The following is a 13,886-nucleotide window of genomic DNA, read 5'->3' as shown; positions in this document are numbered from 1 at the left end:
CAATATATCAAAGGGAAGCCAACCTCTGAGTGTTGCGGAGGTGAGTAACAGAGATAAAAATTCAATGAGTCAGGAAACCAGTAAGGGTAGTTGTAGTCCAGGGCACCAGTAGGAAGTTAAAATGTAATATGCAATTCATTCTGTGCTTCACTGGAAAATATATTATAAGATTTCTGAGGTCAGAAACCAAAATCCAAACTTAGCCAGCCTAGAAATAATAAGTTAGAATATTCAGATAAAAGGAAAATATTCTCCCATAAGAACTGATTTGTAAGGAGTACAAGAACTCCTTTCCTGGAGTTTGTAGGCTAAAAATTGTTAAAAATACACATTTTAACTCACATTAATAGTTTATAATACCACCGAAGTAAGATAAAATGGGCAGAATTATTTCTCCTGAATAAAAACCTGTAGACCTTGGCTAGAATCTTTCTACATCAGGTTGGGTATTTTTAACAATTCACAGTTGTGACTTGGGATTTTGGAACAAGGACTTGATAATAACTATCATTAGGCACTTCTTTTACCTATCCACCACTACCACAGTTCTCCCCGCCTTATCATTTTCTTCATCATCATTCAATATAAATTAGCCCAATGCTGTAAGTATATATTGAGCACTTGTCATAAATAAGGCATTATGAGAAGTGCAAAAGAAGATGGTCAGTCTTCATCAGTGAAGATTTTATATTCAAATGCACAGTTTATTTCAATAGCTTAATAAGGTATTTGCCAAAATAAAACCATTTTTCAAAACATTATGGGTGTGCTTCTGCTTCTGGCCATGATAGCATAACTAGTCTAGACTAGTCTCTCCAGCATAATTAACTGTAAGACAGGACAAAGTATGTGAAGAAATTGCTTTCAGGCAGTGAATAGCAGTTAATACAGCTCACAGGTGAGCCACATAATCACTCAGCTCTCTGCCTGGGAAAATTTCCTTGCTGTGGCCCAAGCAGAAGACCACAGCAGTCTCACTGATCTAACAAAATAAAAATCATAGTAAATTTAGGGCAGCCGAGGCCACTAGAAGCCGTGGGATAGGGTATCAGGGAGGCCAGAGTTGTGCAGAGGGGACCTCAGAAATATATTAATGGAGGGATCTGTGAGCTATGACAGGTAGCTAGACTGTACATGTGAAGGGCAACACTATTTGAGACTTACCAGAGAGAAGCTGTTACAGGATTGAAAGGAAACAAATACCAGAGGTGCATCAAGCTTAAAGAAGAGCAGCACCAGGACAGTGTGCTCTCTGCCCTACTAAAGCAGAGAAATCTCATTAACACCTCATAAACACCACTGCCACCCAGTGGAGACACCCAAAGACCAAGCTTTAAGAGTAAGGACCACAAATGTAAGTAAAACCTACTCTAAATCTGGCTTAACAACCTAAACTAAGCCCTGGCAATGTCCACAAGGAAGAGAGAAAGTGGAGATTGAGTCCCTTCGAGTTATATAGACTTGCAAAACACCTTGAACTTTCCACAGATCAATACCATCAGAGCATAAAACCAAGCCTACCCAAATTCAAATGATTCTCCTTTTAGCACCTGCTACAAAAAAAAAGCCAACATTCTTCTGAAGAAAATACCCAGAATGTCTACAATAACTTGAATTCAATGAAATATACTAATCATACAAAAGCATGACAAAATATTATCAATATTCAAGAAAAAAGAAATCAATAATAATTGAATCCTGATATGACCTAAGTGTAGGAATGTGCAGACAAAGATTTTACAAGAATTGTTTACAAATAGATTCAAAACATTAAAGGGAAATACATTCAAAGGATTAAATAGATTCAAAACACTAAAGGGAAATACATTCAAAGAACTAAATCACTCTAGGAATTAATCATCACCTTTCCTCAATTGATGATTAAAATATTAGGGAAAATGTTAATTAGAAACTGAGTAATAGATAGATCTGACTGATACCACTTCAACTCACTGGTCAATAATATAAATAGCATCTCTAAGAGTGGGACAACCAAATATCATGTGTCTCAGGACATGATTCAATAAAAATAACATAGCAACTTAATGGCATGACAAAAACGTGGGGTCTGCTATGTTATAAAGGGACTGGAAAGACAATAACAAAATGCATTGTGTGAACCTTGTTTAGATCTTAATTTTAAGAAATTACTTAAAGATCAATGGAGAAATTTGTACATGGCTTGTGTATTAGATGATATAAAGGAAATACTGATGATTGTGCTAAGTATCATAATGATATGGTGGGCATGGTTTTTTTAAATGTCTTTATCAGTCACAGATCATATTAAATACTTACATGTGGAGTATGTACAAACACAACTTACACAACATAATACTTACACAACATCTGGAATTTGCCCTAAAATTTTCCATGAAAACAAACAAGGAACTGTAGCTAATTAAAATAAGATTAGCAAAATGTTGATGTTGAAGCTGGGTGATGGCTACATGGGGCACATGGGGGTTCACTATGCTCTTCTCTTTTCTGTATGTTTGAAATGTTCTACAAGAAAAGAAGTTTAAAAGTAAAAGGAATTCAGCTTTAGATTTTTAAAAACACATATCCTTAAATCTTGCAATTTAAGTGCGAAAAGCTTATTACAGGAAAATCCAGATGTAAACAATGTACAGTAAAAGAACAGAATACAATTAAAAATTCCCAAAATAGAATAACAAATCATGTTCAGCTACGCAATGAAGCCCAGAAGAATAAAGAAATAGATGCTTATTAATAGAGTTGCTCGTGACACAGTGTTCAGTGAAAAACCAGATTACAAACTCCATGATCCAACTTGTATGTATAAATATAAATGCACATAGAAATAAATTTTAAAATGTCATACAACAATAATATAAAAAACAATATTTCTAGATTTATTTTGGTACTGCTGTTTTGTGTATCTATTTTTAAATATTTATGGCATATTTAATAAAGAACTAATCAAAGTTTAAATAATTTTTTAAACTAGCACTTAAAAATTGCTGCCTAAGGACATGAACAACACTTTTCGAAAGAAGATATACAGGTAACCAACAGCATATGAAAGAAAGCTCAACATCACTGATCACTAGAAAAATGCAAATCAAAACCACAATGAGATACAATCTCACACCAGTTAGAACGCCTATTACTACAAAGTCAAAAAATAACAGATGCTGGCAAGGTTGTGCAGAAAAAGGAATGCTTATACACTGTTGGTGGGAGTGTAAATTGGTTTAGACATTGTGGAAGACAGTGTGGCAGTTCCACAAAGACCAAAAACAGAAATACCATTCCACCCAGCAATCCCATTACTTGGTATACACCCAAAGGAATATAAATTATTCCATTATAAAGACACATGCACGTGTATGTTCATTGCAGCACTATTCACAACAGCAATGACATTGAATCAACCTAAACGCCCATCAATGATAGACTGGATAAAGAAGGTGTGGTCCATATACACCATGGAATGCTATGCAGCCATAAAAAATAGATCATGTCCTTTGTAGGGACATGGATGGAATTGGAGGCTACTATCCTTAGCAAACTAACACAGGAACAGACAATCAAATACTGTATGTCCTCACTCATAAGTGGGAACTAAATTATGAAAACATATAGATGCATAGAGGGGAACAACACACACCGGGTCCTACTTGAGGGTGGAGGGTGGGAGGAGGGAGAAAATCAGGAGACTAATGAGTACTAGGCCTAATACCTGGGTGATGAAATAATCTGTACAACAAACCCCCATAACACAAGTTTACCTATGTAAAAACCTGCACATGTACCCCTGAACTTAAAATAAAAGTTTAAAAAATTGTTGCTCTATCATTTTCATTTTTAGTATAACTACAGAAGAGTTCAAAGAGAATGATCGAATAAGACCAAGTTACTCCTCTCCAGCCCATCCTGGAAGAATTCCCAATGGAGGTGTCTGAAGTCCAAAATAAAATCTTCTTCATTACACTCCTTCAATCAAGTGTTTGTTTGATACAGAGAATCTTCCGAAGTGCCTGATGTACCACCTTGTTCCTCAGGGTGTAGATCACAGGATTGAAGAGAGGGGTGACCACAGTGTAGAGCAGAAAGAAGACCTTGGAGAGGTTCTGGGAGTGGACAGCAGAGGGTGCAATGTATAAGGTCATGAGCGTTCCATAGAATGTGGTCACTACAGCTAGGTGGGAAGAGCATGTGGAGAAAGCTTTTCTCCTGCTTGCCCCAGCAGGAACTCTCAGCACTGCCACCACAATTCTGCCATAAGATGTCAGAATCAGTCCAAAGGGAATAGTGAGGCAGAACACAGACAGAACGAGAGTTGTCACCTGAGCCACTCTGGGATCCGAGCAAGCCAGGCCCACTAAAGGCATAAAGTCACAGTAAAACTGGTCAATGTGGTTGGGGCCACAAAACCTCAGCTGGGCCACCAGGGCCACAACCAGTCCATCTACCATACATCCAGAGAGCCAGGTTGTGACCACCAACCCCATGCACCGTCTGGGCCCCATCAGGAGTGGGTAGTGGAGTGGGTAGCAAATTGCCAGGTAGCGATCATATGCCATGACAGCTAACAGTAAGCATTCAGCTGTGGCTAGAGAGCCAAAGATAAAGAACTGGAGCAAGCAACCAGCCACAGAGATGGTTGCTTCTTGCAGGAAGCCCTCCAGCATTTTTGGCATCACTGTGGATGTGTAGAGAATCTCCAGGAAGGACAGATTAACCAAGAAAATATACATGGGTTTGTGGAGCCTCTGGGAGCTAACCACTGCTACAATAATCAGCATATTCCCTATGATGATGAAGACATAGACAGCAGTAAATACAATAAAGAACAAGAAATGCAGCTCAGGGATGTCATAGAAGCCAAGGAGGACAAATTCAGTAATAGTTTCGTTTCCTGTGGGGATAATTTCCATGTCGATCATCCAAATTTCTGCTTGGCAATAATTGGGGGAGAAATTTTAGCGTGTCTCTATATCTTCTATACCAAGCCTAAGGTTATTAGAGCTAAAACAAAACAAAGCAAAAAAGACAAAAATGAGTCTCTAAAACAAGAATCGCTCACACAAGTCTTCAACTATCCCCCTTCTTAGTTGTCATTCCTTCCCCAACTCTCACCTTCCCTGCCTTCCTTAATTGTGCGTATTCTTTAAGGCTCAAAAGAGTTTATCCAAATTCATAATTTTAGTCTTTCAAAGACCTTTACCCCATTTATTCAATCTACTACCTCTATCACATAATCAGCTCTATTATTCTTATCTATATAGTCAGCCACAGCCTTCTTCTTGTGTAATATTCTCCAAATGTGTGATAGAGAGACATGGCCCACAACCACAAACTCTTTTATTTTCCTCAATCACAAGCAATTCCTCTGTGAGTGGTTTGAGAATTCTGTCTAATTCCCATGGTCACTATCTACATTCTTCTCATTATCTCAAGCCCCTCTTTAATTCCCCATCTCCCAATCAGTGATATCTTACCAACTGTTCCTTGGATAATTCTTATATATTCTCCACTTTTTGCCTTCCTTAAATAGTAATTTCATCAAGTCATTCAGGAGGTGGTAGTGAAAATGTGGTAAATGGTAATAGAGAAGGAAGTCGGTGCTGTGGGAGCAGAGAAGGACCAAACCCAGGCTAGGGTTGTGGGGCAGAAGGTATGGGGTCAAGGTCAGGGAAGGCTTTCTGAAGATAGAAGCAAGTAGGCTAAGTTTTGAGGGCCAATTAAGAGTTGGCCAGGCAAAAGACAGGAAACCAGACCAGGCAGGGCAACCCTGGCAGGAAAGTTTATGTAAAAGCAAAGAGTTGTAATTGAGCATGACACTTCTAAATATCTAAAAATGGCTCTGCTGCACCTGCTGGAAGTTTTTCATATGCTATTCAAAGCAATGTGTGTTTATTAACTGAAGACAATGAGAGAGAACACAGGGAATGATTAGAAACAGTTGAGAACGGTAGAGGAAAAAAAGCAGATATATAAATAAATATTATAAATACATAATATTAACAGAGTTACTTTTTAGAATATAGGATTAATAAACATACATTATGTTTATTATCATAAAAATGTAAGTTATCTTTAACACAAACAGTCTAGAACATCAGTTGCCTAAGAGGTGAAAAACTAGATGCCTCAGGGACCACGGTGCTAGGAGCCTTCACGGCATACTGTTTTGTAGTTTTGCCTAAGATCAAATCTGTCTTTTGAATGGAATCCCATTTTCCATACCTCTGCTCATTGCTAATGTTAAACCCTCAAAGACCCAGCTTAAGACTCATCTCTACCAAGAATCCCGCTTGACTAATGGAGCCCTTTATTTCTCTCCCAATCACGTACTAAGGATCTGGTGTTCAGAAAATATTACATCTGTTTCTGAGTATAGCGGGCCAAACAAAACTGATTCATAGTCTTAAGGAGCTTACACTCTTGTGTGGCAGATGGACATATCAATAGAAAATTGCAATATACCAAAAGAGCGTTAATGAGTTCAACCTGAAAGAAATAGTACTGGGAGGAAATGATGCTGAACTGCCCAGTGATTGAAGTGGAAAATGGAAAGAATGGAGGTGAGGGCATTTCAGGTAAAAGGAAAACCATGAGTACACACTGAGGCAAGAAACAACATTGGCTGTGAGGAGGGGAAAGAGGTAGCAGGGGGTAAGTAGCCAAGGGTAGCTCAAAAAATCCCCTCGATTCTGAAGGAGCATTAGGATTGGGGTGAATGGGGAAAGATATGGAGAGAAAGGATCAGAGTCTGGGGACCTTGCTTGTCACAAGAAGGAACTAGAGCTTCATTCTATAGGCAGCAAGGCACATCTGAAGGCTTTTAAACAATAAGGTGGTATGTTTCAAGCTAAATTTAAATAGTATTATATAAGCTAGATCCAAGGTAACAAGAGTGAAAGAAGGGATGGCCCCACCCATCTGATACCTGATGTGGAAATACATGCTGCCTTGAATTGATCATCAATTATCTTATAGTATGCACTTTCTCTTTCCCAAAAGACTAAAAGTTCATTTAGCACAGGATTTAAATTTTTGTAACTGCTACTGTACCCAAAAGTCTTACAAAAAGATAAAAACTCAATTAATACTTAATGTTTAACACCATGTCTTCCTTAACCTAAACCCATATGAATTGATCAGAGAAGAATTCCGTTCTTCATAGACTACAAAATGCCACAGGTTCTGTTATTGCCCTCCAACTCCTGTCTCTAAAGCTATTCTCTTACCCTTTGCACCCATCTGCATTTCCTTGTGAGTGAATTTGGCACTCCCTATGTGGGCCATCTTTAACTCTAGTTTATTTTATCTGGTCCAAACTCAATCTGAGGCTTGGAGTCTTTCTATAGCATTCCTGCCCAGGAGAGAAGTGAGCAAGTAAATCAGGCAAGAACACCTCTAATAATAAATAGCTTATGACCACTACCTCCCCTGGAAATCAAGACTATCATTGGATCATATTGACTCTTAGCAGTTTGTTCCTTTTAGAAGCCAAGATTTGGCTTCCTGTAGTTTCCACTCATTCATCCTCCAGTTAATAAGTTTTTTAAAAATCCTTCTTTTAGATGACAGCCTTTCAGCTGGTGGAAATCAGGAGGAAGTATAATAGAGAACAAGGTATTAAGGACAAACATAAGTTTCATGATTTTGTTATCAAACTGACATGTGTCTATTCCAATCCATTTATAATCTGTACCTATTCCAATCCATTCCATAAAAGAAACATTTTATCGTTTCTCTTATTCCAGTCATCCTAGAGATTCTATTTCCAGTAATGCAGACTGAGGAAAAGAGAAAGTTAGGGAAATCAAAGGAAAGAAAGTTCTATTGACTTCTAAACATGAGAGGATAAAGAGGGCAGCAGTCAGAGGCCTGCATACCCAGGTGGCAATCTGTAGGCACCACAAAGGCTCCAGTCTTTGCAAATCCCAGCCTTCCCACCCAATATGGGAAGAGAGAGAACACATTAAAATATCCTCAGGCATCATTTACTTTCAGTCCAGACATGTGATTTGAAAATAACAGCCTAGATGGGAACGAAAGCAAAGAGTGAATTATAAATATTATGGGCATCTTAGGGTATTAAGTTGTTTGCAAATGAGGCCAGGTGAAAAATGTCTGCCTTCTATCCCCAAAGTGAATTCATAATTTAAATGATTGTATGCGTGGAGGGGAAAGGGAGTGTCATAGAGCCTACAAACAGAGTGTGTGGAAATATAATTGATTTCCCCTCCATAACCAAAACGTTCTTTGGAGTGTTTAAAATTTCCCCCAAATGAGAAGTATTTTCATACAAAAAAGAAACATCATCCTGGATTTTCAGAATACTACATTCCCAACTCTATTGTTCAAATAATGAGGGAGTGGGAAAAAAGAGGAAGTAAAGAGAAAGTAGTGGGATTTGAGGACTTAAATTACTAATCATCCGGGAAACACAAATTAAAACCACAATGAGATACCATCTTAAACCAGTCAGAATGACTACTGTTAAAAAGTAAAAAACTGCCGGGCGCGGTGGCTCACGCCTGTAATCCCAGCACTTTGGGACGCAGAGGTGGACGGATCACGAGGTCAGGAGATCAAGACCATCCTGGCTAACACGATGAAACCCCGTCTCTACTAAAAATACAAAAAATTAGCGGGGCATGGTGGCAGACACCTGTAGTCCCAGCTACTCGGGAGGCTGAGGCAGGAGAAAGGCAGAGTTTGCAGTGAGCTGAGATGGCGCCACTGCACTCCAGCCTGGGCGACAGAGCGAGACTCCATCTCAAAAACAAACAAACAAAAAAAATAAAAAACCAATAGATTTTAGTGAAGATGCTGAGAAATGAGAATGCTTATACACTGTTGGTGAAAATAAAAATTAGTACAACCTTTATGGAAAACATTGGAGATTTCTCAAATAACTAAAAATAGAACTACCATTCGACCCAATAATCTCACTACTGGGTATCTTCTCAATGGAAAAGAAATTATTATATCAAAAAGATACCTGCACTCATATGTTTATCACAGCACTACTCACAATAGCAAAGATGTGGAATCGATCTAAGTGTCTATTAAGAGACGACTAGATAAAGAAAATGTGGCTTTTGTGTGTACATATACCATGGAATACTACTCAGCCATAAAAAAAAATGAAAGCATGTCTTTTGCAGCAACATGAATGGAGCTAGAGGCTATTATTTTAAGTGAAATATCTTAGAAACAGAAAGTCAAATATTGCATATTCTCACTTATAAGTGGGAGCTAAATAATGTGTGCACATGAACACAGAATTCAGAATAATAGACATTGGAGACTTGGAAAAGTGAGGTGGGAAGCGGTGAGGGATGAGAAATTACCTAATGAGTATAATACACACTATCTGGGTGATGGTTACACTAAAAGCCCAGACTTAACCACTACACAATATATTCATGTAACAAAACTGCACTTGTACCCCTAAATCTGTAAAAGTAGATATGAAAAGAAGAGAAATGGGAAAAACACAGCAACAGTAGGATATATGAGAGACTGTTATTCCCTTAAAGACAGAGGGGAATCAGGGAATAAAGGAAGTTGATGAATTTAGAGTTGAAAACTCCAAGCAGTAGAGCTGAATTTGGAATTGGAAAATTCAAAAAACTGCAGGAAGAGTTTGAAATCAACATGAATTTCACCATACTAACTGGTAGAGAAGTGAGAATAGTGCAAAATGCCTGTCTGTTGTCTAAAGAACAGTCAGTCACACACTCAATTCTAAGTAAAAACCATAACCCTCATTCACCCCAGACTCTGAGATAGCATAGAGTCCTTAATTAAAACTAGCAATTCAAAGAATATTCCAGGAAAAACTAGTTTAAAATATATATACAAAACTGTACATTTTAATTCATCTTTAGGAATTAAAAAAAATTATTCTCATATATTTTGAAATGTCTGCTAAACAAACATGTTATCTTTATAAGCAGAAAACAAAAAAATTCAGTTTGATTTTTTAATCTGTTAATTCTCCTCAAGTCTCTTCAGTAATTACTCCATAATAAAACATTAAAATATACTTAAAAGGTTTTAAAAGAAAACAGTAGAATTTTAAGCATATCCCAGTTTTGTCAAGCCATGGGATAGCAGCAGGAAAACCTTCCACCATGAAAACATTAGTATGAGGGTGTCTCGCTTCTGAAGCGTGGGGAGCATGAATATCTACTGTTCCCCATCTCTGAAAGAGAAGAGAGAATTTAAAAAATAAGTTAGTACGTATCCAGAAGGATTAGAAATCAACCTTTTAAAAAATCCAATAGAGAAAATAGCAGCACTGGAATTCTAGAGAAATAACGGCGGGACTTCTTGAAATGATTTTTAATAAAAGACTTTTTGACTCTCTGGGTTAATTGAAAGTTACTACTGATTACAGGATAAACAGCTATAAAAACCAGCCATTTAACTTTTTTAAAGAATCTGTGAACTAAGATGTAAAGAATTATACAAAAATAAACACACCTGAAATAGCGACCCTGTTCTCTAAAGACAGGATGGTGAGGAGGAGACTATCTGCTAAGATTTGCTGAAGACTTCAGAATGTTGTAATTTCCTACCTTCAGCTCCCTCCCTGCTTGAGCTCAATCTGAAGTAACGTAGGACATTGATTACAAATGTCACTCTTGTTACCCTCCACTCCTGAGCCATTTTCTCTTTCACCCTCCATTCCCTTTTCTAGCTCTCAGACTATTCTGTCCCCTCATCACAGTCCTTTCCCTCTATCACATGGGAGGGCAGGCAATTGCCAAAAAGTGAGAGGCCCCTGAGAACCAATTACATGTTTACTGGAGAGCAGCCTTAAATGAGCAAGACATACCAGGCCCCTAAGGAAATTGTGTTTTTTCAAAGGCGGTTTCCTGAACTGTTGGCTTGACCATAAATGGAGCAGAAACCAAAAGAGCCAAATGGAGCCCACCTTTCCATCCCCTTGGAGACAAATGCTCTCCATTTCACCAACCATCTCAAGCCCCAATTCCTAGTCTCTTCCCCATAACTCACCTGAAAATTCTAATTTCTCTGCAACATCCCTAAATTCCCCATTACCAACAGTGGTCCTCCCAGGAGCCTGCTCTGAACTTTCATTCTCCAATTTACAGCCTCCAAATTGCCCTCTTACCATCCCAGGCAACTGTTTCAATAGGTACCACCCTTAGTAGGGGTGTTTTATATAGGTAAGCAAAATCTTGCCAATGCTGAGCCTGATTTAAGGAGAAGGAAGCTGCCATGATGTTACAAAATGAAGTTCAAATGGTTATGTAGTGTTTCAATATCCTTCCTGACCAAACTACTGTCTGACAACTTTGTCTCCAACTACTCCCTTTTTTGAAGCTTCTACAGAAATCAGGCTGATACATTTATTTCTCATCCCTAGGAGTGTGTTGAAGGCACTTCTGTGTCATTTATCAAACTCAGACCCTTAATTCAGTTCCACTTTCTCCCTGACCAACAGAGAACACTTTTTCTCTGAACTACTCTGTCTACTGTCTGTAGCTCACAGTAAATGCCACCCTATTTTTTCTTGGCAGGCAGGAGGGGTTCTCTTAATCTTTTATTTTTTTCATCAAACTGCAGCATATGCTAAAAGGAAAGTGTATGTGTCTTGAAAACAAAACTTTCAGAAAAATTTAGTATTTTTTAGTTAGCCTAAGTTATTATGATTTTTAATTGACAACTTAAAACTGTATATATTTATGATGTATAACATGATGTTTTGATATATGTATACATTATGGAATGGCAAAATCAAGCTAATTTACATGAGCCATTACCTCACATACTTACCATGTTTTTGTGATGAGAACACTCAAATCTACTCTTTTAGCAATTTTTACATATACAATTCTTTAACTACAGTCACGCTTTCATACTGAATTATCCCTCCTGCCTAACTGTAATTTTTGTAACCTTTGACCAATATTTGCTCAATTCTCTCCCTTTCTGCCAACCCCTGGTAACCACCATTCTACTCTCTGTTTCTGAGTTTGACTTTTTGATTTCATATATAAGGGAGATCATGTGGTATTTGTCTTTCTGTGCCTGACTTATTTCACTTAACATAAAGCCCTCTAGATTCACCCATGTTGTTGCAAACAACAGAATTTCCTTCTTCTTTGAGGCTGAATAGTATTCCACTATGCATATATACCACATTTTCTCTATCCATTCATCTGTTGATGGATGCTTAGGTTTACTCCATGTCTTGGTTATTGTGAATAATACTACAATGAACATGAAAGTGTAGATATCTCCTCAAGATACTAATCTTATTTCCTTTGGATACATACACAGACAAGGGATGAGTCTGTGTCATATGATAATTCTATTTTTAATTTTTTCAGAATTTTCCAGAAACCTCCACAGTGTATTTAATGACCGTACTAATTTACTCTTCCACCAAAAGTGTATAAGAGTTCTCCTTTTCCAAATTCTCATCAACACTTATCTTTCATCTTTTCTATAACAGGCATTCTAACAAGTGTGAGGTGATATCTCATCATGAATTTAATTTGTATTTCCCTGATGACTAGTGAGGTTGAGCATTTTTTCACGTACCTGTTTGTCATTTGTATGTCTTCTTTAGAGAAATGTCTATTCAGGTGCTTTGCTCATTTTAAAATTGATTTATTTGTTTTCTTGTTATTGATTTGTTTGAATTCCTTATATAACTTGAACACTAGCCACTTCTGTGTATCATTTACAAATATCTTCTCTCAACCTGTGGGTTGTCTTTTCACTCTGTTGTTTCCTTTGTTGTGGAGAAATGTTTTAATTTGATGCAATCCCATTTGTTTACTTTTGGTTTTGTTGTCTATGATTTGAGGATCATATAGAAGGAATTGTGCCCAGACCAATGTCATGGAACATTTCTCCTATATTATCTTCTAATAGTTTTACAGTTTACAGTCATATGTTTAAGTCATTCGTCCATTTTGAGTTAATTCTTATATATTGAGTGTCATAAGGGTCCGATTTCATTCTTCTGCATGTGGATATTCAGTTTTTCCAACATCATTTATTAAAAAGACTTTTCTTTCACCATTTTGTGTTCTATTTATATGATCATATGGTTTTATCCTTCATTCTGTTAATGTTGTATATCACATTTAATGATTTGTGTGTTGAACCATCCTTGCATCTCAAAGCTGAATCTCACTTGATCATGGTGAAAGATCCTTTCAATATACTGTTGAATTCGGTTTGACAGACAAACACAACTTCAGAGAGAATTCAAGTTTAAGATGGGAACATCTGACTAACCTTAATTTTTAGAGAATTTTTAGCAAACTTTTTGTCAAAATACTTTTTATGAACTTTTTAAGATTATCAGTCCAGACTGCATCCCCATGGATAAAGACAAAGATCTGTGGGGAGTAGATGTTTGTATTGTTAATCACCCGGTGAGAGATTAATCCTGGGGTACAAATGAGGTCTCCAAAAGTAGGTGCTATATTAGCATGAAAAATACATTTCTACCTTCCTTTGTGTCCTGGGATCAATTTGGCCTAAACTGAAACATGTGAAAAGATTACAAGCAGTTCTAAATGAGACGAAATATACCCTTGGCCGCATGAATTACCTGGTAGAATTCAAGTGTATGTGGATCAGCATAATGGCACATAATTCTCTGCATTACATTTACTTCCCATTAAGTTGGAACTATAGCAAATTATTTCATAAGCTACAACTTGATCTAGGTTGTACTAGGAGAATTCTAAGAGGGCCTGTACCCTTGCTTAGGAAAGCAGCCTGTGTGGGTCCCCTAAACAGGGGCAGGAGCACGAGCCCTACAGAGCGAGCAGCAGCTGGGTGAGGCAGATGGAGGCACAGGGTGGGGACCACGGTGTTCCAGGGCCTCTCAGGCTGCTATGAAATTC

The 13,886-nt window shown here is 37.6% G+C and overlaps 1 protein-coding gene across 1 annotated transcript; it reads right to left on the bottom strand.

The window, feature by feature from the left end:
- Nucleotides 1-3,962: 3,962 nt before the first annotated feature.
- On the bottom strand, nucleotides 3,963-4,904 carry OR11A1 (olfactory receptor family 11 subfamily A member 1). The gene has a single exon (XM_005553696.4). It carries the CDS (start codon nucleotides 4,902-4,904, stop codon nucleotides 3,963-3,965), a length of 942 nt encoding a protein of 313 aa, XP_005553753.4.
- Between the last annotated feature and the right edge of the window lie 8,982 nt (nucleotides 4,905-13,886).

This window comes from Macaca fascicularis, chromosome 4 (genome assembly GCF_037993035.2).
Source record: "Macaca fascicularis isolate 582-1 chromosome 4, T2T-MFA8v1.1".
Lineage (NCBI taxonomy): Eukaryota > Metazoa > Chordata > Mammalia > Primates > Cercopithecidae > Macaca > Macaca fascicularis.
This window is presented reverse-complemented; position numbering and strand designations above follow the sequence as displayed.

Excerpts from the sequence above, each read along its gene's own strand:
- OR11A1 (XM_005553696.4), bottom strand. The coding sequence starts at position 4,904 with ATGGAAATTATCCCCACAGGAAACGAAACTATTACTGAATTTGTCCTC.